At 42.3% G+C, this 27,117-nt stretch overlaps 1 protein-coding gene across 1 annotated transcript in view; it reads left to right on the top strand.

Moving 5' to 3' along the window:
- LOC136867122 (nose resistant to fluoxetine protein 6) overlaps positions 1–27,117 on the top strand; it is a 97,202-nt gene that overhangs the window by 24,134 nt on the left and 45,951 nt on the right. Inside the window, exons 4-9 of the mRNA XM_068226814.1 lie at positions 2,644–2,711; positions 6,343–6,536; positions 9,299–9,459; positions 15,123–15,291; positions 17,695–17,888; positions 23,340–23,478. Of these exons, the coding sequence (XP_068082915.1) occupies positions 2,644–2,711; positions 6,343–6,536; positions 9,299–9,459; positions 15,123–15,291; positions 17,695–17,888; positions 23,340–23,478 (925 nt within the window). The remainder of the gene's footprint in view (positions 1–2,643; positions 2,712–6,342; positions 6,537–9,298; positions 9,460–15,122; positions 15,292–17,694; positions 17,889–23,339; positions 23,479–27,117) is intronic.

Below are 27,117 nucleotides of genomic sequence, written 5' to 3'. Positions count from 1 at the left end.
CTCTATTTAGATCTTTTACAAAACAATCCTGATCGAAGAAGAGTTCAGCGACTTTGAAAATTTGACGGATCCGAACTTTCTTCATAGATACAGGTTATCGAAAACAGTTGTTGCTAAGGTTGTTGACGAAATTCAAGTGAGGTTAGAATATCCTACGAAGAGAAACTTACCTCTTTCTCCAATGTTGCAGGTACTGATAATATTACGAGTTTTTGCTACTGGTTATTTTCACATAATGGCCGGAGACAATGCTGGAATTTTTAAAGCCACTGTTAATAGAGTTGTTTGTCGAGTGTCTGCAGCAATAGCATCCATGAGAAGGATTTATATAACATTCCCTTCAGTAGAAGAGCGTCAGCAAATTATCCGCGACTTCTATGAAATAAGCCGTTTTCCTGGTGTTTGTTCTACGTGCAATAGATTGCACACATGTAAGAAGCCAATCACCTGGAGGCAATTGGGCCGAAATATATCGTAATCGGAAGGGATATTTCTCTGTTAATGTTCAGGTGATTAGTGAGTCTAACCTCTAAATCAGGGATATACTTGCTAGGTGGTCTGGTTCTGCACACGACAATACAATACAGTGGCGGCGCGTGACTTTCATCACTGGGGGTTCAAAAGAAGAAAAAATTGCCTCCCCCCCCCCCCAACCTCTCCTCTCCCCATCTCCGCCAGCTTCTCTTCCGTCGTGGGCCGTAACCTCCTAAACTAAGATGACATACGTTCTAGAAATGTGATCAAATACGAGAGGAGCAGAAAATACGGTAGGCCTACATGCCGAGTTTTACCACATGCAAAATAAGAAATAACTGCTTCATTGAAGTTCGCAGAGTCTCGAACAAAGTTCCTTTCAATTGACAACATAGCAAGAGCAATAAGTCTATCCTCGGTCATTGTGCTGCGCTAGAAAGTCTTTATTCTCTTCAGGGTAGAGAAACACCTTTTTGCTTCCGATGTCATGGGAATAGTAACAACTATATTTAAAAGTTTTCATTGGTATTGCCTTGCCGCTATTCTTTGCCTCAATGATTTTTGAGTTAAGTTTCTCTCCAAAAGGTAATTATTCCAAAGAAGGCAAATTAATAGGTGTTTAGTAAGTAATGATATATTTAGGACAAGATATTAATTGGAATTTGACAGTTTAATGTGACTTTTGGTAGTAACGATGCTTTTCAACACTAGCGCTAGTTACGTGCACTATTCTCTGTTGCCTAGTCAAATTCCCGTAAGGCCAACAGATGGCAGGCACATACCCCAACCCCAACAACACGACTAGCTAGTCTTGAGACAGTGGCCTATTGCGCATGCGTAAAGAACAGAGATCCGTTTCTGCGATATCCTGGTCTTGCCTTAGTGCTGGCTTTCGTCCCCTCGCACCTCGCCACTCCCGTCGCCTTTGTACGGACGGAGAGATCGCCTTTGTAAGGGGGTTCATTCCAGACAAGTATCCAGCCACAGACCTTGCGCAGCTCACATGAATTGAAAGCCAGTACGAGTAAATTACGGATAGAGGGATTTAGCAAGAGCTTCGAGATTGACAAGGGAGTTGTAAAAATTACGTAGTTGAGTACAATTTGATATAAACTAGAGGTTCATTGCTCCATTGCGCTGTACCAGAAACCGCCACTGATACAATATTTAATAACTCCCATATCGGAGCACAGTTTGAAGTGGGACAATTAACGAAGTGATTTTGTTAGGTGACAGCGGATACCCGCTAAAAAAAGTATCTGTTTACCCCATTGAAACCCTCGCGGACTTTTCCCGCGCCTCGTCCTTTTCTTTTATCGTCAAGCCATCCGAGCGCGTGCACTCAGTAAATATATATTTACTAACTAATTCAATTAACAACTCTTTTTCGAAGGAGGAAAAATTAGAACTACGATTCCGTTTCACTTCACGCGCCATATTTTACAGCTGTGCTCAAACAAAAGCGCATCGGAGCGCGCTGTAAAACAGCATGTTCGTACCACTGCCTCCTTGATTCGTACCAGTTCGCAATATTGGGAGAGTTAACAGTCGATTAGTTAACATTTCATAAGAAAAGTTTGATGAAACGCAAGAAACTTAACAAGATGTTAAATTTCTAACTCCGTATTAACTAACTACTTGTTAGTATATATTTAACATGTGTTGATGAAATCGGGCCTTAAACGTGTTATTTTAAACGTTCGATTATCCTGTGAAGAGGTCTCGTATACACACAAGAAAAAATATTCTGCTAGTGATTTAGCGTAACAAATGAGCAGGACTGCCAGACTCGGCTAGGGGACCGTTACCGCTACTTCACTTCCCAATTTTATCCGCCTCCGTAGCGTAGCGGTTATTATAATAATTATTAGCTGCCGTCGTCGGAGGCCCGTGTTCGATTCCCGGTATTACGGAGAAATTTAAGAATGGCAGGAAAGCTGGTATGTGGTTAAAATGGTCCTTGTAGCTCACCTGCATGGGCGGGGGGCTGAAAAGAGCTGCACCACCTCGGGACAAGGACACAAGTTTACTTTATTTTATAATCGAAAACCTCTGAGTGTTATGTACCTTGGTAGCTAAACACAAGTGGTTCAAATATTTAAAATACAGTACGTATATCAGTAGGATTATAGTTGGTCATTACTAATAACTGTTCTTTTCTTGTTGCAGAGCGGTGATTGTGATATTTCTGTTGCTGATCATCCTGAGTACCACATATGACGCAATAACTCCACAAGGTAATGATTATTATTATTATTATTATTATTATTATTATTATTATTATTATTATTATTATTACCGGGAGAGTTGGCCGTGCGGTTAGGGCCGCGCAGCTGTGAGCTTGCATCCGGGAGATGGTGGGTTCGAACCTCACAGTCGGCAGCCCTGAATATGGTTTTCCGTGATTTCCCATTTTCACATCAGGCAAATGCTAGGGTTGTACCTTAATTAAGGCCACGACCGCCTCCTTCCAATTCCCAACCCTTTCCTATCCCATCGTCGCCATAAGACCTCTCTGTGTCGGTGCGACGTAAAGCCAATTATAAGAAAGAATTATTATTATTATTATTATTATTATTATTATTATTATTATTATTATTATTATTATTATTATTATTATTATTATTATTATTATTATTATTGGCAATGAGTATTCATTCTGCCCATAGGTGCTCAAGAAGTTGACAGTGCATGTTATAACAGATTTCATGACACTGCTTTAATTCAAAATATGGCCTCTCGGTTAGAATATTTATTCTAACAAGAGTGTAAATGGAGGAACCTAATTTCTTCCCTTGACCTTCCGGAAAAATCTAAACTGAGATGAGTTCTAGAAACATATAAATATGAAACACTATTTTATTTGTGAAACATATGAACTCATTTCAAATTGTGGTTCCTTGGCGTTGTGGCCTTTGGTTCAGCAATTTTATCCGCGTCTGGTTAATTCCTCTAGCTCGTTGTCTCTACCAACTACCAAGCTAGTTGGCCGTGCGGTTAGCGGCGCACAGCTGTGAGCTTTCGTTCGAGAGATAGTGGGCAGTCCTGAACATGGTTTTCCGTGGTTTCTCATTTTCACACCAGGCTGTACCTTAAATTAGGCCACGGCCACTTCCTTCTCACATTAGCCCTTTCCCATCCGATCGTCACCATAAGACCTAACTGTGTCGGTACGACGTAAAGCAAATAGTAAAAAAAGAAAAAGAAAAAACTATACCAACTACCACAGAAACAACAGGTGGGAACATCTCTTCTGATAGGATTGACGTATAGAAGGCCCATTACAGGGAGCAGATTATTCATATTTTTTCTTTAGTATCCTTTAGTTTAGGGAATGGAAAAATATCTGCCAGGGTTAGGTCTGGTGAGTAGGGAGGATGGAGAAGCACAGTTGTCTTCACATTCATCTAAAATTGATTAATCAATAGCGATGCGTGAAATCTCTCAAATTGCCTACCAGAACTGCTTTAGTAGCCTATCTATCCAGTAACATGGAAATAAACTTCAGTTACAGTTTAAAGATTCACAGCTTTGACATTATGAGGTGCCAATTACAAAATATGAAGTTTTGAGAATTCTGTTAATAAATGATCTTTTTCTCTCCTTCCGTAAGGGTGTAGTAGCATCATGTACTACAGCAAGCACCTTAACGACCCATCTCCATGGGTCTCTACAATAGACCCCCCGACCCCATGGTACTACAGCCCTTGAAGGGCCTTGTCCTACCAAACGACCGCTGTTCAGCCCGAAGGCCTGCAGATTATGAGCTATCGTGTGGTCAGCACGACGAATCCTCTCGGCCGTTATTCTTGACTTTCTAGACCGGGGCCGCTATCTCACCATCAGATAGCTCCTCAATTCTAATTATGTAGGCTGAGTGGACCTCGAACCATCCCTCAGATGCAGATAAAAATCCCTGACCTGCCCCTGAATCGAATCGGATAAGAGGCAGGCACGCTACCCCTACACGACGGGGCCCTTTACCATAGACTTGGTGAATTACTTGTGGTTCTCTCCAGTTACGCTCTTTAGTTGATTCACTCATCTCAATTGTGTCCTCTGGGCCTTCATTAATCGTCTTCCCCTGCCCCTTCGATCTTCTGACAATGTGACCGAAGTACCAGAGTTTTGCTGGCTGATAAATGTCGATTCTGACGCTGATCTTCTTTAGGATCGGGTCCAGTTTTCTGCTTCGTATGTGACGTTCTATAGGCAACGAAATTCGATTTCTACTTCTTCTTCTTTATCTGTTTACCCTCCAGGGTCGCTTTTTCCCTCGGACTCAGCGAGGGATCCCATCTCTACCGCCTCAAGGGCAGTGTCCTGGAGCTTCAGACTCTGGGTCGGGGGATACAAGTGGGGAGGATGACCAGTACCTCGCCCAGGCGGCCTCACCTGCTATGCTGAACAGGGACCTTGCTGAGGGAAGGGAAGATTGGAAGGGATAGACAAGGAAGAGGGAAGGAAGCGGCCGTGGCCTTAAGTTAGGTACCATCCTGGCATTTGCCTGGAGGAGAAGTGGGAAACCACGGAAAACCACTTCGAGGATGGCTGAGGTGGGAATCGAACCCAACCTCTACTCAGTTGACCTTCCGAGGCTGAGTGGACCCCGTTCCAGCCTTCGTACCACTTTTCAAATTTCGTGGCAGAGCCGGGAATCGAACCCGGGCCTGTTTAGTATAGCAGGTGAGGCTGCCTGGGCGAGGTACTGGTCATTCTCCCCAGTTGTATCTCCCGACCCAATGTCTGACGTTTCAGGACACTGCCGTTGAGGCGGTAGAGGTGGGTTCCCTCTCTGAGTCCGAGGGAAATACCAACCCTGGAGGGTAAACAGATTAAGAGAGGAAGAACACTGAATCAATATAAAGAAAACATTGGGGTTTACATGTATCTTCTCAGTTTCTGATGTAATTACCTGAATAAAGTAGACGTTATTTAACAGATTTTCATCATCAGATCCATTGCTAACACAAATTCAATTCAATTCCTCATCATCATATTCTAAAGGCTAAAACTTGTCGCCGCAGCCATAGATGTCTATCTTGAGGCAGTCTTTTCAACTGGTCGTAGGCTTTACAGTTCATTTTCTAAAGCAGTTTCTTAAAATAAGACACCCTGGGTCGTCCTCTTTCTCTTTTTCCTGCAACTCGTCCTTCAATTATGTTACAAAAGAACTCTTCATGCCGCAGAATGTGACCAACAAATTTTATTGTCTGTTTTTCAGTTTCAGTTACCACATTCCGTTTTTCTCCTATCTCTCTAAGGACTTCGGTATTGCTCTTCATTTCAGTCCAAATTATCCTCTGCATTCTATTCCAGATCCCACTTCAATTGCCTCTAGTCTTTTCTTTTCCTGCTCTCCTAACGTCCAGCTTTCGCAACTGTACAGAAGTACGCTTCGTACAAAGATTTTTGCAAAGGCCTTGCGAGTTTGAATATCTGTATGTTTATTGACCAGCAGATGCTTTTTATCGTGGAAGCCTCTCTTTGCCATTGCTATGGTTTTTGTGACTTCTGATATGATCCAATTATCACTCGTGATTAGGGTTCCTAGGTAACAAAACTGTTTCACTTGTTCAATTTTATCAGGGCCAATTTTGATGTGTGTTAAGCGTTTTCTTGGACTTACATATTATCATGGTTTTTGTTTTCGCTGCATTAATTTTGAGGTTCCATTTGCCTAAGGATTCTGTTAGTATGTTGATCATTCTCTGTCAATTCCATTGGTGAAAATGATCACCATCCTGTGCATTGAAGAGTATGTTCTAAATGATTTTGTGTTAGTTATTTTAAGTTTTACTAGCTACATTGGAACAACAATATTAGACAGAGTAACCAGACTTTTCATACATGCGTTGTTTTCTTCAGGACGACGTAGCGAGCTCTTGCTTGCTTTCTCGGCTATATCTAACGGACGTCGCATCCTAGCCACCTCAAGTTCCTCCGACACCATGGGTGTTGTGAACGGAGTGCGTGTCATCAGTTTAGCGTGGGTGGTACTTGCGCACAGACACAGCAACAGTGTGACCGTTCCCTACTTGAACCTCGTTGACGGAATAGATGTAAGTACCTACCTACCCTATCCTTATAACAAGTGCTGCACTGTTAGAAACTAACAACTGGCTAGACGTTATTTACAGTGAATATATTCGTTACTTAATGTTGTATTTTGTATTATGTAGTATAGTTCACATTAATGAAAATGTCAAATGTTCCACCGAACATCGCACTAGACCAGGCATGTGCAGGCTGCGGTCACCAGAACAGCCCGCGAGCAGCCGCTTGCAGTGCACCAGCGGTGACGTGCGGGCTGGCAGTAACAACTTCCTCACTAAGATCTTGAATTCGTTGATTCACAGTCCATCTTGATAGGTTTACTGATTCACTTTGTTTTATCAGATTCGGACTAAATTCTTCCGCGCCCCTAGTGTAAACAACCTTTGATCAAATATCCATCTGATGAACTTCGTAATCGTTTTGCCAATTGAAGATAAAAATTGTAGGAGAGGCGGACGGCTGACTCATTGTTTATATTTACAATTTTATTCTCCTGAAAGTAAACAGAATAATGTAAAGTTACCCTTGCTTCAAATAATTCTTACATATGGAAATTTCAGGTTTTCCTTCTTTTTAACAATCATATTTACGAACCATCTAATAATGTGCTAATCATGCGTAACAGAATGGCATTGTCGTAGTTAGTGCGTATTCAGTTTTGAACCATATTTAATAGAATAATATGATTAGGCATAAATTAATCATAAACTCTGAAATATGTGAATACGATACCTACCTCTTGGTTGATCATTTCCTCCTTTAGTCACTTTATTAGTGCTAGACGTCCGACTCGTTGGCTGAATGGTCAGCGTACTGGCCTTCGGTTCAGAGGATCCCAGGTTCAATTCTCGGCCGGGTCGGGGATTTTAACCTTCATTGGTTAATTCGAATGGCCCGGGGGCTGGGTGTTTGTGCTGTCCCCAACATCCCTGCTACTCACACACCACACGTAACACTATCCTCCACCACAATAACACACAGTTACCTACACACGGCAGATGCCGCCCACCCTCATCGGAGGGTCTGCCTTACAAGGGCTGTACTCGGCTAGAAATAACCACACGAAATTATATTATATTAGTGCTAGACGATCTTCATCTTTAAATTTATCATAATCCTTACGATGATAAACGATATAATGTTGTTTTAGATTGAATTTCTTCAATTGATTCAAGGTTTTATGACAAACTAGAAAATTACCGTTTTGTTTGTTTTTCCGTACCAAGGAAATGATGTGTAAATTAATTCTACTGTATTTCTGTGTTCTGTTTATTTTGAGAAAATTCCGTCCTTCCAAACTTTTTCTTTGATTTGTTGTTTATGGATCCTGGTTCGTGTCGCGGACCAAAAATCCGTTGTCATCCGTTGTATACTTGTTGTGCGTGTGTGTGCTCACAATTTTTATGTGTATCCGTGTTTAAGATTGTATAGTTCACCACTCCAGGTACGTTTTGATGTTAGTCCGAGCTTATCTGTACTATGTCTTCTCCATAATGTCGTGATGGAGAGTATGTCAAAAACGGTATTAGTCAGAATCGCATTCATTGCTAGCTACAACATCAGGGTAGACGTTTAATGAGGTGTACTCAACCTTTAGAGTGATAACAGAAAAAAGAAAAAATCTCGGCGAAGAGACTGTGCTCTTTTAAGAAAAAGCGGGAAGATTGTCGCTAGATTTATTTGCAGGTCCATGTGACAGTTGTGTATAGTGATTTAATTTTGTAATTTGTACCTCGTGTTTGTGTATTTTATTATTTTGCCTTAACAATGGATCAGTAAAGCGCACCATGAAATTTTTCCTTGTGTTTCAATTGCCGTATTATCGCATCCTTTATAATTTTCCTCCGCATTATAGACCTTTAAGGTAGATTAAGTTCTTTTTAGCCGAGGACGGAGCCGGAAGATACGGCAGAGGAAAGTGCGTACGACTCGCGCACGGCCTCTCAAAGGGGGGCGTTGTCCATACATCCATTCAGGCATTCTGAGCCGTGGGATGTGGTGGGATGGAACCCTGGCCAATAAGGTGCCAGTAGATACAATGAGACTTGAAATAAATATCTAATACCATTAATGTCAAAGAAACAAGGTTAGGAACTGAAACTTTTCGCACAGACTTCCGATTTCCCAACGATATATTTTGTCAGTCTTATTGCTAAGCGGACAAAACCACTTGACTGCAGACATCGGTAATCCAATATCTGAGAGTAAATCTGCTATATAATGCAGCCAGGCCCATGTAAACCTGCAATTACTCAAACCATTAACAAGTATAGACTAAATTGATGTCAGTAGGTAAATCACTTTGAGTCATACTGAATTTTAATAATCCTTTATAATTTTATCAGATGTCTAAAATACTCATGTATGACTTTCCGATCTTTTACGTAGTAATTATTTCAGTAATCCAGAAATATCCTATCTCAAATGAAGTTAGCAAGTTGGCACTCACTCTATTTCGGCCATTTCTAGTGGACGGGGCGATTCGAATTTCGCCACAAAGTCGGGATTCATGTTGCCCAATCGGAAACATAAAGAAAACTGGAACACATCTTGAATCCCTTGTGCAACTCCCTATATGGTTATACTAAACCCAGTCCCAAACCTAAATAATTAATTATATTGCCATTACGAGGCCAGTTTACAGAAAGGCTATACTCTCAAAAGCATAAGGAATCGATACCTATAATGCCCCAAAACCTTAACATGAATTAAAAACAATTCTTCTCTACACAATAATTTTATTTTAATGTATGTTAACTTTCATCAGTTTCTAGAAGACTGGAAGAGACTTTATCTTACAAACGGCACCTTGTCCGTGGACACCTTCCTCATGCTAAGTGGAATGCTGCTGGCTTACGTCTTTCTCAAAGAAGTGAATAAAACAGGAGCCTTCAACGTGCCCATGTTCTATATACATCGCTATATCAGGTGAGTAGAATTTAAGCACCTAGCACAAAGTCTACTACAGCCCTCGGTGATGTACTTACGGATATCCCGAAACAGAATAACCGATCGCATCGAAACATACTATGCTTAAAAATATACTTTAGATTAATAGATGGTGGCTGCCAAGCCAAAGCGGTAAAGGTATTCTCGATCCACTCGAAATGTTATGGGTTCGATTCCCCGTCAGGACGTCGAAAAATTTAGAATCGAGAATACCAGTTCTTAACTTGCACTTCGCCCTGACGTTCGTTCAGATTATGAATACAAAGTTAATTCCTGGAGGCAGAGGGTCGAATCCAGTGTCTTTGACACTCGCTGTATTAGATACCTATTTAAATTATTATCGCGTTATCTACCCCAGTCCTAAATCCAAATAATTAATTACACTATAAAAAGGTGATCAGTCCACAGATCAGTTACAAGGGAATCGCTTGGCTTAGACCAGGCTGATTGCGACGAAACTTGATACGATGGTCAACTCCCTCTCTCTCTTCTTCTCCTCATCCGTTCGGTTGGTGGGTGACATACATGTCTTCCAAGCGTCTTCTTTCTTTAACCAATAGCTTCAAGTGGCAATAGGTGTATTTGCCTTTAATGCCGTCTATAAATTGAGTTCTTGGTCTTCCATTACTCCTCCTTCCTTCCACCTTCCCTTCAATAAGGGTGGTGCACCAATCAGAAGGCCAACAAAGCTATTCTTCCTTTTGTTGAAGGATTCAACCAAGGTGTGTTTCTCACTCTTTTGAGAACATTCTCGTTTGTGACTGTATCAGTCCAAGCTGTCTTTAGTATTCGTCTCCAACACCACATCTCAAATGTCCTGAGTTTCAAAACATCTGCTTTTCGCAGGGTTCATGTCTCAGAGCCATAGCTTACAATACTCCATATAACACTTCCGCAACTCTAAGTTAACATTCTTGGATGTTAGTAGAGACTTCATTTTTGAGAAGGCTTCTTTCGCCTGTGCAATTCGAGCATTTACTTCACTCGTACATTTTCCATTAGATATGATCAAGCTCCCCAGATATTTAAATTCCTTTACTTGGACTAATTTCTTCCCATCCATTAGCACATCGACAGTTTGGTCACCCTGCCTAGTGCATACCATTACCTCGGTTTTCTTTTTGAATTTTCTCATACCGCACCTGTCTTGTAGTAATTCGTTTATGAGATTCAGTCCCTTTTTTCATTCTTCTCTCATTCTCAGCTATCAGGGCTATATCATCTGCAAAACGTATGGTACTGAACAGTTTGCCGTTAACCTTAGTACCATGACTGTTCATAGCTAAAAATCTTTAATGGCTTCTTTGATGTAGATGTTAAATAAAAGTGGCGATATTCCACATACCTGTCTTACTCCCTTCCCAATTCATGCTTCTACTCTTTCCCTGTCAATCAATGCTGTCTCGTTCTTGTAAAGTTGAAAGAGTATTCTTCTGTCCTGTAGTCTATTTTCAGCTTTCTTATGGTTTCACACGACTAAGACGTCATAAACTGAATGATAACAGTCATTCTTCCGTAAAATAATACTTACATACTTAAAGAACAGTAATTAGTCGCCGCGGTTTTAAAAGGAATGTGGTGTAACGAAGGCATTGATTGCAATGAAACTTAATGAGAGCCCACAACCTGTTTTCCAGTCAGTGACCGGGTCAGGGATGGCGAGGATAGGAACTGTGCCGGCTGCCGAGGCCTGTCGCACTCCTCTGGGACAATGATTAATGACTGACAGATGAAATGAAATGATAGTGGAGAGAGTTGCTGGAATGAAAGATGACAGGGAAAACCGGAATACCCAGAGAAAAACCTGTCCCGCCTCCGCTTTGTCCAGCACAAATCTCACATGGAGTGACCGGGATTTCAGAGACCGACGCGCTGCCGCCTGAGCCACGGAGGCTTTCCAATTAAACTTAATATGAAGATCAATTAATACATTGCTCCATGACTGTATATACAGAGTGTCCAAAGTGTGACAAAATGAGTCATTCTCATTTGCTACACCAGAGAGCCAGCCGCTGCCTGTTGCTGTGCGTTTAATAAACGAACTTTGGATATTGCCTGTAACAGACAAGGGTACTCCTGTGCGAGTCAAACGAGGGGACTTGTGCACATGCGTGGAGCATTATCTCTGTCCCCATCATACACACCACTTTCCCTCCTTCCCCTTCTCCTCCCTGAAGCACGGCAGCGACTTACGCTCTGGCATACCAAATTCAGCGAGTTCGTCCATTTGAATCGCGCGCCCGGAAGTAACAATGTGACCTCATATTCTCGAAAAGAAAAAAAAAAAATAGTCCGCCTCTGTGGTGTAGTGGTTAGTGTGATTAGCTGCCACCCCCGAAGGCCCTGGTTCGATTTCCGGCTCTGCCACGAAATTTGAAAAGTGGTACGAGGGCTGGAACGGGGTCCACTCAGCCTCGGGAAGTCAACTGAATAGAGGTGGGTTCGATTCCCTCCTCAGCCATTCTCGAAGTGGTTTCCCACTTCTCCTCCAGGCAAATGCCGGGATGGTACCTAACTTAAGGCCACGGCCGCTTCCTTCCCTCTTCCTTGTCTATCCCTTCCAATCTTCCCATACCCCACCAAGGCCCCTGTTCAACTTAGCAGGTGAGGCCGCCTGGGCGAGGTACTGGTCATCCTCCCCAGTTGTATCCCCCGACCCAAAGTCTCGCTCTGCAGGACACTGCCCTTGAGGCGGTAGAAGTGGGATCGCTCGCTGATTCCGAGGGGAAAACCAACCCTGGAGGGTAAACAGATTAAGAAAGAAAGAAAGAGAAAAATTTTCTCCGCCAATCCAATTGCACCATCGTTCTTAACGTAACACCGAAGAGCATCCCTGATTTGTTGTCGGTTTAGTTCTGATACACCCTATATAGATGACCAAGGTGTGTGTGATCAACACACAAAAGTGTACGGCAAACTCAACCGAGGTGCGCATATCGTTCTGACGGGAACAACAAGATGTACTCCCACGTAATCCTACCGGTTCATCCCGCTGAAGACAGCCGCTGCTCTCTCCAACAAGAAGGAATTAGACAACAGTCTCATTACCATAAAAATCAGAAAAGAAATGAAAAGCAGGTAATTAATTTCCCTTTCTTTTACCTTAAAGTCGTAGCAGCTAGTGAAAATGATTCCCATTTTCGTTTACGCACACCTCGCATCTTCGAAAAGGGGCTGCCTGGCCGAGGCGGTAAAAGGCGTGCTCGGTTCGCCCGGAAGGACGTGGGTTCGAATCCCCGTCAGGAAGTCGTAAAATTTAAGAAACGAGGGTTCAACTGGCTCTGAGGTTCACGCAGCCTACACCAAAAATGAGTACCAGGTTAATTCCTGGGGGCAAAGATGGCCGGATAATGGAAGCCTTTACCTTCCACCCCTCCAAGGGCGTGTACGGAGATGGCTTTGCTTTTGCTTTTGGTATCTTCGAAGGAATTATGTAACGCATAGTGGTACTAATCACTACTCATACGTAAAGTAGACCCATTCTGAACACAGTGGAACCAACACATTCTAGCGCAGCACTCGGGTACCTTCTCACGCTAGACGCTAGACGCTGGTCTGTGCAGCCGAGCGCCCACTCCCCCGCCTCGGTGGGATGCACACAATGGTACTGATCACAGGCAACGCCCAGACCCGTGGTGTTCCTCACGTAATGGTATTGCACTGCTGTGCAACACTTAAGGACAAGATAGATAAAGCAACATAAATGAATGAAAGCGCCGTAACATGTTACAAGAGGTTTCCTACACGTGCATAGAAACCTGGCGTAGCGCCAGCGCGACTTTAGCGCCAAATGGATCTGGCTCCACCAAACGAGGCAGTTGAAGGAACGGAACAAGACACTGTGAGTCAATCAGCGAGCTGGTACGGTGTACTGTGGTGGTGTTATTCATTACAACGTGGCCCGGAGACAACATTAGATGACTTCACACGGGGAAGAATCGTCGAGAAACTGGAAGAAGGACGAAGTGTGACGAGTGTAGCCCAGGAGTTTGGTATGGCTCACAGCATTGTTTCACGTGCATGGAGAGCATTCCGAAACACAGGCACTGCTGCCCGAAGGAGAGGAGGGGGTCGACCATGGTTAACTACAGCAGCAGATGACCACTATATTGTGCAACAGGCAAGAAGAGACTCACGTCAAACAGCGGGTGCAATTTCAACCACATTTAACAGGACTGCAAGGCACCTAATCTCACGTTCCACAGTGGCACGGTAACTGCATTGGTGTGGTTGGTTTTCTCGACGTCCATTACATCGTGTTCCGTTGACACCCGCACATCGGCGGCACCGTTTGTGATGGTGCCAAGGGCATCAGGTCTGGACCGACGAGGAGTAGGGTCGTGTGCTCTTCTCAGATGAGAGAGGATTCAGTCTGTGTAGTGATTCTAGACTTACGCTCATCTGGCGAGAGGTGCGAACACGTAATGCACCCAGGAACATTGTCGAACATTATCATTTTGGTGGCTCAAGTGGGGAGCCATAATGTTGCATGGGCGAAATATTTGAATGGGGTACACTCACCGGTCAACGTTACTGTGACAGTGTACTCCTTCCCCATGTGAATCTTTTCAGGGGTGCATTCGGCCCTGGCTTCAGTTTTATGGATGACAATGCCAGACCGCATCGAACAGCGCAGGTGGAATAGCTCTTGGAACGAGAGGATATTCGGCGAATGGACTGGCCTGCCCGTTCCTCCGACTTAAATCCCATCGAGCACACGTGGGACATGTTGAGCAGACGTATTTTAGCATGTCCACATGCACCAACAACCATCCAGCAGTTGTCAATCGCGCTGGTGAAGGAATGGATCGCCCTTCCTCAAGAGCGCCTTACCAATCTAGTAGTCAGTATGGGAACAAGTTGCAGAGCATGCATCGCTGTTCGTAATGATCACACACCCTTTTAAGAACCATGTCCCTTCTTTTGTGATGTCCAGGGGACCATCATGAGTCGCAGTGACTTAAGTGTAATTTATTGACTCTGTATAAAAGTCATTTCTGTTCGTCTCATCGCATATTCCTTTCAGTTGCCTACCATACCATACTGTAGCAGTGCTTCCTATGTATGGTTCAAGTTTCATCGAGCTATGTTACTTGACAGTTACTTTCGTCCTTAAGTTTTGCACAACAGTGTAGTGCTAATTCCAGCATCCCTTGGTCGCCCTTTTAGTCGCCTCTCACGACAGGCAGGGGATACCATGGGTGTATTCTTCGTCTGCGCCCCCACCCACAAGGGGTATTTGCAGAAAGTAAAATTCTGTTAATGTTGTCAACATATAATTTTCGGTATAAGGTGTTACGTTTTTTTAAAGTAAATCTATCAGTATATTTCTACAGTGTGTAAATCATCATCAGCCAACCGCTCCGAGTCGCCCAGCTATTATTTGGCAGTTAATTATAACAGTGCCCTTGATTATTACTATTGAATTTAGGACATTTTAATTAATCATCCCCCCAAGTTTCCTTGAAAAAAGTCTGGTCCAACAGAAGTTACTGCCGAAATTACGAATAGTGGAGGCTTTTAGCTCCCACTTTTCAAGGGGTCTCTATGGTCTGTAAAGAAATGGATTTAGTTAGTTTAGCTTCACTGTTGTGCACGAAAAATTATAAGTAACGCTCATTGTTTTCCTTTTTCTCCCATAGACTGACACCTCTGCTTGCAGCTGTTATTCTGTTTCATGCCACACTGCTGCAATATATGGGTTCTGGTCCCTTGTGGGAAAGACTAATCAAGTTCCAGCGCGATTCCTGTGAATCCAATTGGTGGCCTGATCTACTCTACGTCCAGAACTACGTCAATAACAGAGAAATGGTAAGTTACGGCCCTCTTCCCTATATTAGCGGAGTGCGGCTGAGTTGCAAGGATATGTTTCGATTTATGTAATTAACCGTCTGCAAGTTTACATATCAACTTGCTGTGTTCACATCTTTCGAGTTTTTCATCTTACACTTCCATAATTTTATTTATTTTCTTCTTCTTAAAACAGTGGTTCCCAAGTTTTCCAGCTGTCTCCTCCTCTTCCCTGTCCACCGCCCTTTGTAAGCTGCACAGACCCTATGCCTTCCATACAGTCATTAAAAGTATTTCCTTCTCAGAAACATGTTCGACTAACTAGGGTGTGTGTCTGAAACAAGAATCTACATTGAAATACATAAAAATAACTATGCATCAACAAGGTGTCAGTATCAAATTGCATCTTCAAATCCAAAGTGCTTGTTTCAAGAGAAGTTTAATAAACATGCAGTTAATTAATTATTCCACTGTCGGCAGCCCTGAAGATGGTTTCCCTTGGTTTCTCATTTTCACACCAGGCACATGCTGGAGCTGTACCTTAATCCAGACCACGGTCGATTCCTACCCACCCCCAGCCCATTCCTGTCCCATCGTCGTCATAAATCATATCTGTGTCGGTGCGACGTAAAGCAAGTTGTAAAAAATAAAGGAAGATGATTCCACTCGTACTAATTTATCCGATTAACAAAATAATTTGCCTTTATGACAGGTCAGTTCAATTCGGACACTCGGAGACAAACAGTAAGAGTACGTTTGGAGAATGGACAGGAGGAGGATACTAAATAAACTGCGTAATGTGTGCTCATTGGGAAAAAGACCCATTGGACGTCCGTTGGAAAAATGAACTGAGTTCGGAACAGATCACATCGTCTGTTACTTTTCTATATTTCTTTAGTCACACGTTTCTTTTTTTTTTCTGAGTAGTTTGTCTGTCCCCTCCCCTCCCCCCCTCCCTATATTTCAGAAACTATTGAAGATAGGGAATTGACATTTTGTACAGAACTCTTAGGCAGATATTAGATTAATAACTTATTGCCCATGTTTAGGGTTCTAGGCGAAATACTTCCCAAATTTTGTTAGGACTAACCACAAAACATTTTCAATATTTAGGACTAACCACAAAACATTTTCAATATTTTTTTGTTTGTAAATATAAAAATTCACACTGTAGAATCCTCACACACTAGAAATGCAAGAATGCTCTACTTTGAAGACCAGATTATAGTGAGCATCTATGAAATATTTAATTCCAGTGAAGTTGCTGGTTTCTGAGATACATGTACCAACTCATGAAGTAACAAAAGTTATTGAATGTTAAGAAATTCATTAAAAAGTCATAAAAATTTAATTTTTGCGAAAACACAACTTTTATGGACTCAGCCTACACCAAAAATGAGTACCAGGTTAATTCCTGGGGGCAAAGGCGGCCGGGCATAGAGCTAACCACTCTACCCCCATCAAGTGCCAAGGTTGCGGATAGTGGAAGCCTTTACCTTCCACCCCTCCAAGGGCCTTCATGGCCTGTACGGAGATAACTTCGCTTTTGCTTTGCTTACAACTTGTATGGGTTTAAAATACATTTTTCCTTACAATTTCCTTAACGTCGCACCGACACAGATCGGTCTTATGGCGGCGGAAGGATGGGAAAGGGCTAGGACGGGGATGATAGCGGCCGTGGACTTCATTAAGGTACAGCCTCAGGATATTCCTGTTTTCAAAATGGGAAACCAAATAAAACCATCTTCAGAGCTGTCGACGGTGTGTTACTGCGACGTTAAACAAGTAGCAAAAAGACAGAAAAACAATAAATCTTCCCCCATTACAGGAAGTGTTGAAAATATTCTCCCTCAGCCTGTAGACAAGCGTTGTACCCGTGATGATTTTCCGGTTCACTCTCTGACATTCAGTCCCATGAGTCTTCAAAATGTCAGTGCAAATTGCTTTTCAGTATCTACAGCGCATGAAAATACGCCGTCGAACATTTAATTCAGAAGGCAAGAAACGCACTAAACTTATTATTTCTGTATAAGAAACAATCACGCCGTACGCTTTACGGAAGCTTATCGCAGAGTAGCTACCACCATGACATCACTGGGCGAGCTGTATAGGTCACTATCTACTCGCCCAGACACAGCATAGGGAATAATCGGTAACTCGACAGAGGATCTCACTGTACAATTAAGTGAATTAATTTAAAAAGTAAGTTATAATCTTGTTTTGAAGTACTAAATAAATACGGTATACGTGACATTTGTTCCGGTGTATAAATACCATTTTAATAATAATCATTCTCAAAATTCTTCATTTTGCTTTAATATTGTGGTTGTAGTCGAGTCTCCCCTATTTATAGATTTCACATTAATAGTATAGTATTAATTCTCTATCTAGCTGTAGTCCCGAACGATGTTTGATCTCTTTCAGTGTGTGGGCCACTCCTGGTATCTCGCTGTGGATATGCACCTCTATATTCTCTCTCCGCTCATCCTGATCCCTCTGTGGAAGAGACCTAAGTTGGGATGTGGTCTTATATGTCTCTTAATTCTAATTGGCTGGGCTATAGTCTTCTCGGTTGTATACATCAAGGAACTGTATCCCGTCATCTACCCGATGCTAGAGTAAGTTGAAATCTCCTTTCTGCATTTTCTTATCTATTGGACGAATTTTTAAAGGTCGCTGTTCAATGGACCACAAATTCTGATGTAACATTGTAATGAAGTGTGTTATTTTGTGTGCAAGTTTTACGTAGTTTATTGTTTAGCACAATAATAAAAAGATAATAATAATAACCTCCATGAAATAGCAGCCAGAACAGAACTCCACATTTCTTATGAAAAGATAAAATGTATGGAAGGGACTAGATCATGTTTAAACAGTCAACCGTCAATCACCAAATATGGAAATATCTCTCAAGTAGACACATTTAAGTATCTAGGTGAAATTATTGAACCGGCAGAGTTAAATTAACAAGCTAAAAAATAAATTAATTGCAAAACTTCAAAGTGACAAAATAAAATAACTATACCAGAAAAAGGCAAAATTATGACGTTATAACGCAGTAGTTAAAACAGAAGCACTCTACGCATCTGAAACTATTATAATTGGTGGCAAATATCGAATAAAGATGATCGAAAACAAGAAAGAAGAATCCTCAGGAAAATTATAGGACGAAAATGCGAAAATGGAATGTGGATGAGAAAGAAGTCAAATTAAGTCTATCAAGATTACAATCTTATGGTCGCTTATATAGAACGGATAATAACAGGCTCACAAAGAACATTTTAAACTTAGGCTTATCAATGAAAAATTACAATAATTGGCTAAAAGAAATCAGTGAAGCCTGAATGAAATTGACATTAATGGAGAAACCATTCAAGAATAAAATTCAGAATCTTAATTCACAAACACAAATTCACTGTAAAGCCCACCCGACAGAATGGACTGAACAACATAAAAAGGAACACAGCGAGAGGATGAAGAGGCAGTGGGAAGAGAAGGAAAAACTAAGAAAATGCTAATAAATTGAAACGCGCTCCTTAGTTAGGCATAACGAAACAAGAAGAAGAAGAATTACAATAGGGCCTAATAATAATATCTCAGCTGTCGGATTACAGGCCTTCTGAACTGATGTCATTTGGAAGGCCTCTATACCATCTTGCCGCTCCTATTGCGCTGCTTTACTAGATTGTTGCCGGTCTGAGTGGCTCAGATACTAGAGCGCTTGCTGTCGGAGTTCGATCCCAGCTCCTTCCAGTGGTGTTTCAAGTACTCAAATGTGCCAGCGTCATTTCCGCAGATTTAACAGCATGTAAAGGAACTCCTCTGGGACAAAACCGGCTCCTCAGCACCCCCGAAAACCGTAAAATGGGTGTCAGATAGAGGTGAAAGCTGTCGGGCGCTTTCCTAAAACTTAATTTTGTTGAGTGGATACAGAGAGCGTTTCCAAATGTCTAACATTACGACATTGACTGCAAAGACCTTCGTGTGCTTCTCGAAAATCGATTTATCCACGAACCTGGGATCATCAGTTGAAAATTCTTTCTCTGATTTATGGAAGTCATCGACCATTTCTGAAGGTCGTAGCTGTAAGCTTGCATTTGGGAGATGGTGGGTTCGAATCCCACCGTCGGCAGCCCTCAAGATGCTACCCCGTGATGTCCCATTTTCACACCAGGCAAATGCTGGGGCTCTACCTTAATTAAGGACATGGCCGCTTCTGTCAAGTACAGATATCATCATGTCCTCACACTGATCATTCAGTTCACCATCACACAGTCGATATTTAAAAGTACAGATATCAACACGTCGATACATGAATTATTCACTATACCATCCCCTGTAACTTACTCAAGTCGATTCTGACAAATACAGATAAGAACTAAGTCTTCGACTCCCTGCAACACCCACTAACTCCCTCTCAGGCCTCTCGGCCTGTCAGCTCGATGTATATACTGTACTGTTCGACAAACAGTCTAGAAATATCGACTTCTGGAAACGATCTTGCAACACTCTAAATGGAACACATCCGAACATACAGGGAACAATCGATCGATCGGCCTTTCGATTGGAGTGGATCTAACTCGAATGTTCAATTACAGTTTACAAACATATATGCAGAAGTTTACAAAATAAATTCTTAGTGATTCTACATGTATCTGGATAATAAATCATTACGGTAAGTTTCCAGAACCTTTCATATGTATCAGAATGTTAGTGGATTATACCCAATATACGAATATTACATAACTTTCTACAGTTTTCGACTACACAATTGTTGAGGTTAGACGTATTCACAATACGTATTTGAGGTTATAACAATTTACAATGCACTTATCATTTAATAAAAGATAATTAAAATATATATAACAAATAATTGAAGGTTTTACAAGAGTTAGGGTATTTGTAGGGTGCCGTACATACGACAGAGTCAGACGTAGAATGTTGCATGAACAGATTTCTTAGCGGCCACAAGACGTCATGTAGCCTACTTCGTACAGCTCTACAGTCATGAGCAGCATACCAAAACAAAACAAACCCCATGGCACAGCAGCTCCTAAGGGCCATGGCCTACCAAGCGATTGCTGCTCAGCCCGAAGGCCTGCGGATTACGAGGTGTCGTTTGGCCAACACAACAAATCCTCTTGGCCTTCTAGACCGGGACCGCTATCTCACCGTCAGATAGCTCCTCAACTGTAATCACATAGGCTGAATGGACCTCAAACCAGCCCTCAGATCCAAGTAAAAATCCCTCTGCTGGCCGGGAATCGAACCCGGGGCGGGCAAGAGGCAGGTACGCTACTCCCACACGGCGGGGCCGGTCAGGAGCATCTTGGGACACACATATCGATGGGTACGGTATAGAGTACGGGTTTAAGATGTAGTTCACCTGTTAATGTCATATCCATCCGTTTTTGACATTCGTCGGTAACATGCTTGGAAATAATATATGCTTAGACACAGCGTACTGTTACGAATAAAACAGCATATATTTTACTACTCTAATGTATTTCAGAATGAACCAATAAATGCACGCACAATTGCAATTAACCATGAATGGCCAGACTCACTAACTGGTGTCTGTTTACATGTATCTCGTTCTTATGGTACAGTGGGCGGTCCGTCCCCTGTGCTATTACCTGGGGACTACTAATCCTTACTTTCACTTCCCCAAGTCCAGTCACCTCATACAGCAGTTGTGTGTAGACCGCTAGATTTGAACACAGGGCTACGAACTACACAACACACGATGACTATTGCTTGATTCGAGTCCAGAGAAAGTCCATTAATTCACACAGTCACATGCAGTGAACAACTAAACAGCAACAGCTCAACAGTATTCAGCAGAAGGACGATACTCACAACAGCGAATATTAACACAGGTCCATTTACCCTGACACTCACGATAGCGACTTCCCTCGCTGACTCATGGCGGCCCTCAGTCCACAGAAGTACACAAACACGTACAGTCTTCTGTTTCGCAGGTCATCTGCAGTCCAGTTAGTCGTTTGACACTCCGGCACACACATACCTACAGCTCCTCGTTCAGACCTCGTTGGGACACCAGCGAAAGCCAAGACCTCTGTTGCCCTCAGCCCGCCACCGATGCTAACACACTGAGTCTCACACTGTCTCCACCACGTAGCCCAACACTGACTGACTGTCCGCGGCTAGCCACGCATTTTACAGCTCGGGTAAGGTGAGCCAGAACATTCGCGAGGTGGCTAGAGGCGGAACATTCCCACTGAATCTCCAAGAAACTCATAGGTAAGCCAGCCAACGAGAACAATGCACGAAAATGCCAGCCATGCCCTGCAGGCCAGCTGGGAGCTCCCCAGTCGGCCGACTCACATGTCCCTACCAAGAAATACGGAAAGGGACTACCATAGGCCTGGCATGTAACAGTACAATAAGAACAGTGAGGTCGAGGTTCAACAATGCTGGGATAGCGTTATAAAGGGCTACCTTACACCTCTCTCGGTCAACTTCAAGGTTCAGCCATACCGGGCCAACGTCCTCCAATCTCTTCTGGGGCCATATCCCCATATTTCGGAGAAAGTTTATCCTTCAATGTCGACAAATCGTGTGTCCATCGTACAAGTGTTATCAACATCACTTCTCTGCAGAACTAACATCGTTTGACTAAAGTGAATCCTTGCTTCTGCTGTTACAAACATTATTGTTCACTTTTAAGAGATTAAACTATGCATTCGGAAGACGGGGGGGTTCGAACTCCACTGCTAGCAGTCCTAAAGATGGTTTTCCATGGTTTCCCATTTTTCGCACCAGACAACTGCTGAATCAAGCAGGCTGAGCCCGAATTAAGCCCACAGATTATTCCTCCCCAGCCCTAGTTCGTTCCTATCCTAGCATCGCCAAAAAGTTGTGAATGTTAGCGCAGGTTAAAATATTAAACAAAAAATGATTAAGCAAATTAGTTTTGAACGCTGTGTCAGACCATGATAAGCTAAAACTCACAGAAAATCCCATTAAGAAACTAATAAATTGGACGAACAAACGCTGACGACGAGTGGCTTATATATGCATTTCCGTTAAGGTGTTGAAGTTGATGTGTATAACACAAATTCAGAAATAGGATCCGTTTTTAAATAGACTTTCGTTTACTTATGTGTTAATTGATGATGCTTATTGCACATACCTTACACTTATATTTGCAGCCCCTATCTTGTGAAAAGTCTCATTAATGTTTTAATACCATACATAACAGATACGAAAATTACAAGTATACAAATTGTTAATTTCATTTTTTCACGCATTAAACCGATACAATTTCTGGACTGATTCGGCCGTAGCATTGAGTCCCCTTACATTCATTAATTTACAGATAATTGCACAGGTAAAATATATTTATACACTTAGGCTAGAGCCTGATTTACTCTTAATAGACTGTTGTCTCTCGCTAACTCATGCTAAGACGTCTGATAAAGAGAAGAACTCGTAACAAGAAAGTGGCTCCGCGGTTTGAGTAGCTGTCAACTTGCATTCGGGAGATAGTGTGTTCAAACCCCACTGTCGGCAGCCCTGAAAATGGTTTTCCGTGCTTTCCCGTTTTCACACCAGGCAAATGCTGGGGCTGTATCTTGATTAAGGCCACGGTCGCTTCCTTCCCTCTTCTAGCCTATTCCTATCCCATCGCCACCATAACACGTATCTGTGTCGGTGCAATGCAAAGCAAATTGTAAAAATAGGGGAGAACTTGTGTATAGGAACTTCCTCACAGTGTGGCAGGTAAGCCTATTCAAGAGAACAGCTTTTGAGCTCTGCATGCATGTTGATTGAATGTGGCTAATGACATTTGCTCATGAAAAAAATCTAACTTATTAGAAGTGTTCTTTTCCTATTCCCAGTTCTGTGTTGATTTTTGTTGACATTGAATTGTCTATAGACTGCAAGTACTGTATTTGCAAGTATGCAATACTCTTCCTATTCTTATCAAAAAGAATGTAATCTGGTTTATCATTACTGGTGGTGATATTATTATTATTATTATTATTATTATTATTATTATTATTATTATTATTATTATTATTATTATTATGATTGGTTCACAGCTCTGCCGTTATGTTACGGGCTACCGAAGGGTATTATATCCCGACACATGGCCGTTTCATGCCTTGGCTCATAGGCGTCGGTCTTGGCTTCATACTTCATAGTGTCAAGAATACAGACACCAAGCCCAAGTTGACCAAAGTAAGTTTTTTAACATTTGAACTTTTTTAGTAAATATTATGTCTAAAATACTATAATTCTTCCAGTGATCTTACTACGGAAAGTCATGATTCGATCACGATAATTCTAGTAGGCTATAATTGCCCCTAAAAATCTCTCTTTAGGCAATAACCCCCGCCCCTCACAGCTTTGAGAGTTCCCACTGAAGTATTAGTAATTTTCAAAGAATGCGTCGTAAGGCGATTTTATTTTATGTTTTACTGTAGTTAGTTGTACAGATGGATAAAGGGAAATGATGATGATGATGATGATGATGATGATGATGATGATGATGATGATGATGATGATGATGATGATGATGATGATGATGATGATGTAGTTAGTTCTCGCTAAGTGTCGAATTTTGTTCAGCTGGTATATAGCACGATAGACGTATCTGGGAACCTGTTTAAAGTTGAGAGAAGAAAGGACGAACAGATATACGCTCTGCGATTCTCGAGGAGAGACATTGTACTGTTTTATGAGCTGATATGTATCATTTATATTAGTACATCCATTTAAAAAGGGGTGTAGCAAGTTTAAGGGAAGTATCAAAGGCCTATCCTGATCATGTTAAACAGGTTTACATTCCAGTTTCACTGACACCGTCAAATGTGATAAAACGAAATGTTAATAGGATATAGGTAAGGTAAGGGTTATTCTTCCCGAAGGCAGGTCCGAACCTCTGCAGAGGTGTTCCTGAGCCGGAGTTTACGTGCGGTAGGGTGGCCAGTTCCTTTCCGCTCCTCCATTCCCTTATCCCACACCAGCAGCGCGTGGCAACCCATCCAACTTCTGACCACGCTCAATGTTGCTTAACTTCGGAGATCTCACGGGATCCGGTGTTTCAACACGGCTACGGCAGTTGGCATAGGCTATATAGTCATATCTAATACATTTACTGATCTAATTCCTTACTTCCACCGTTATTAGAAGTCAAGATAAATCAAGTTCTTAAATGTGTAAATGTATTTATTTTTAGAAGTATTTATCATCAAACTATGTGTGGTACCTGTACCATTGTATATCCATATAAAAACAACAATTCTATTAATAACAGGTGAACATTTCAGAGCTCTACTTTAAATGTTTCTGAGAAAGTGGGAAACATACGCAAACAAAATGTAGTTTCTCAAAAATCACACTTGAAAGGTGTAATGCCACTTATAAGACGTGGATGCTAGCATGTTTCTTACCACATAAATACCAAACATTAATAATATCATAGCAACCAATGTAGCCAACATATGCAGCAGCTTCTAGAGCAAATAGTTCCAGAGATATCTTGTCTTAACTGAATAAGTGCTCACGAAATCTGGAGAAATGGCTTGTGCAGTAACATATTTTTTAAATTTATAAATACTTTTTAGCGCCCCTCTCCCCCTAGGCACTACAGTCCTGAAGGGCCTTGGCCTACCAAGCGACCGCTGCTCAGGCTGAAGGCCTACAGATTACGAGGTGTCGTGCAGTCAGTGCGACGAATCCTTTCGGCCATTATTCTTGGCTTTCTAGACCGGAGCCGCTATCTCACCGTCAGATAGCTCCTCAATTCTGATTACGTAGGCTGAGTGAACCTCGAACCAGCCCTCAGAACAGGTAAAAATCCCTGACCTGGCCGGGAATCGAACCCGGAGCTTTCTGGTAAGTGGTAGGCACGGTACTCCTACACCACGGCGCGGGCTATAAATACTTTTAGTCATCCAAAACTCAGTGGAAAATATATCGAATTAAAAATAAAACTTCAAATAATAATTTTCCGTAAAAAACTAAAAATACACATATTTTATCAATACCACCTTTTCTTCTTCTTAATACGTCGTCTCCAAACGGACGTAGACGATCCATACGGCCAGCTCTGATCTTGGCATTGCAGCCATGCCATGTGAATGTATTGGAATATCTCTCAGGATCTTTAATGCAGTGGTTTCCCGTTGCCTTCTGGATCCTAATGCCGTTGAACAAACTGGTTCCTCCGCCTTTCGGAACAATTTCTTGTCCCCAGGACAATAGAGTGCCCTTACCCATACCCGCCCATCCACTCTCAAAGAGACCTTTTGTACTCCCCTCAGTATGAAAATTAGCATTTTCTAGATTAAAATGCTGCCAGTAGAACTGAATGCCAGGTCGGGAATACAAAACTGGGTGTTCCCCAAGGACGGTAGTACTGTATATTAAAGAACGTGAAACTAAATATAAAACAGAGCTAACGCAGTGAGATCGCTGTTATCCTCAATAGTATTTTGTAAGAAGAAAGTCAGCTATCGGACGAAACAGTCTTCGCATCGGTTTAACACCGACTATGCTGTGCGGGGGTAAAAGCTCGGTGGACTCAAGGTATCTTATTCATAAATTAGAAATAACAGATATTAAAGTGTCCGCCTCTGTGGTGTAGTGGTTAGTGTGATTAGCTGCCACCCCCAGAGACCCGGGTTCGATTCTCGGCTCTGCCACGAAATTTGAAAAGCGGTACGAGTCCTGGAACGGGGTCCACTCGGCCTCGGGAGGTCAACTGAGTAGAGATGGGTTCGATTCCCATCTCAGCCATCCTGTAAGTGGTTTTCCGTGGTTTCCCACTTCTCCTCCAGACAAATGCCGGGATGGTACTTAACTTAGGGGCCACGGCTGCTTCCTCCCTTCTTCCTGGTCTCTCCCTTCCAATCTTCCAATCTTCCCATACCCCACCAAGGCCCCTGTTCAGCATAGCAGGTGAGGCCACATGGATGAGGTACTGGTCCTCCTCCACAGTTATATCCCCCAACCCATTGTCTCACGCTCCAGAACACTGCGTTTGAGGCGGTAGAGGTGGGATCCCTCGCTGAGTCCGAGGGAAAAACCAACCATGGCGGGTAAGCAGATTAAGAAAGAAAGAAAGATATTAAAGTAGCAAGAATAATTTCCGATACAGGCGGAGCAATGGCAAGAGACTTCTCAGAATTACTTGATAAATGATTCGATAGATAAAGCCGAACGCATAAACCGGCTTCGGTGGTGAGGTCGTGTTGCACATCTACATGACACAGGTCATTTAGCATCAAATATACACTCTCACTAGTCCGACTCATTGGCTGAAAGGTCAGCGTTGAGGTCTTCGGTTCAGAGTGTCCCGGGTTCGATTCCCGGCTGGGTTGAGGATTTTAATCTCTTATGATTGATTACATCCCTCCATGTAGGTTAGGCGTCAGGAAGGGCATCCTGTTGTAAAACAGGAATAAATCCACCTGTGCGACACAATTCACACCCGCGAGCCCACGGGTGTGGGAAAAGCGGTAGAAAAAGAAGAATAAGATACAAAATTATCTCACTGTTTCACAGATACGTCCGAAAGAGGTAAAAGTGAACATTTTGCAAGTCTAGAAATTTATAGACATCAATTAATAGATCCTGAATACATACTCAATGATGAAATTGAAAATGAATATTTAAAAATTAAGCTTTACCAGCAACTATAGGCGTGTGTCATCTCAGCCTATAGTTGGCTCAACATAGATGTAACAAATTCATAATGCACATAGCCCCTAGTATTCAATAAAATAGTATGATATTCTTAGTAAACAGCTGTGTATTAAATAGTGCAACAAGTGTCACAATTTCACTACCTGACGATAGAGTATAAGCTCCGTA

The sequence above is a fragment of the Anabrus simplex genome, chromosome 3 (assembly GCF_040414725.1).
Source record: "Anabrus simplex isolate iqAnaSimp1 chromosome 3, ASM4041472v1, whole genome shotgun sequence".
Lineage (NCBI taxonomy): Eukaryota > Metazoa > Arthropoda > Insecta > Orthoptera > Tettigoniidae > Anabrus > Anabrus simplex.
The sequence above is the reverse complement of the archived record's forward strand: the minus strand, read 5'-3'. Positions and strand labels throughout refer to the sequence as shown.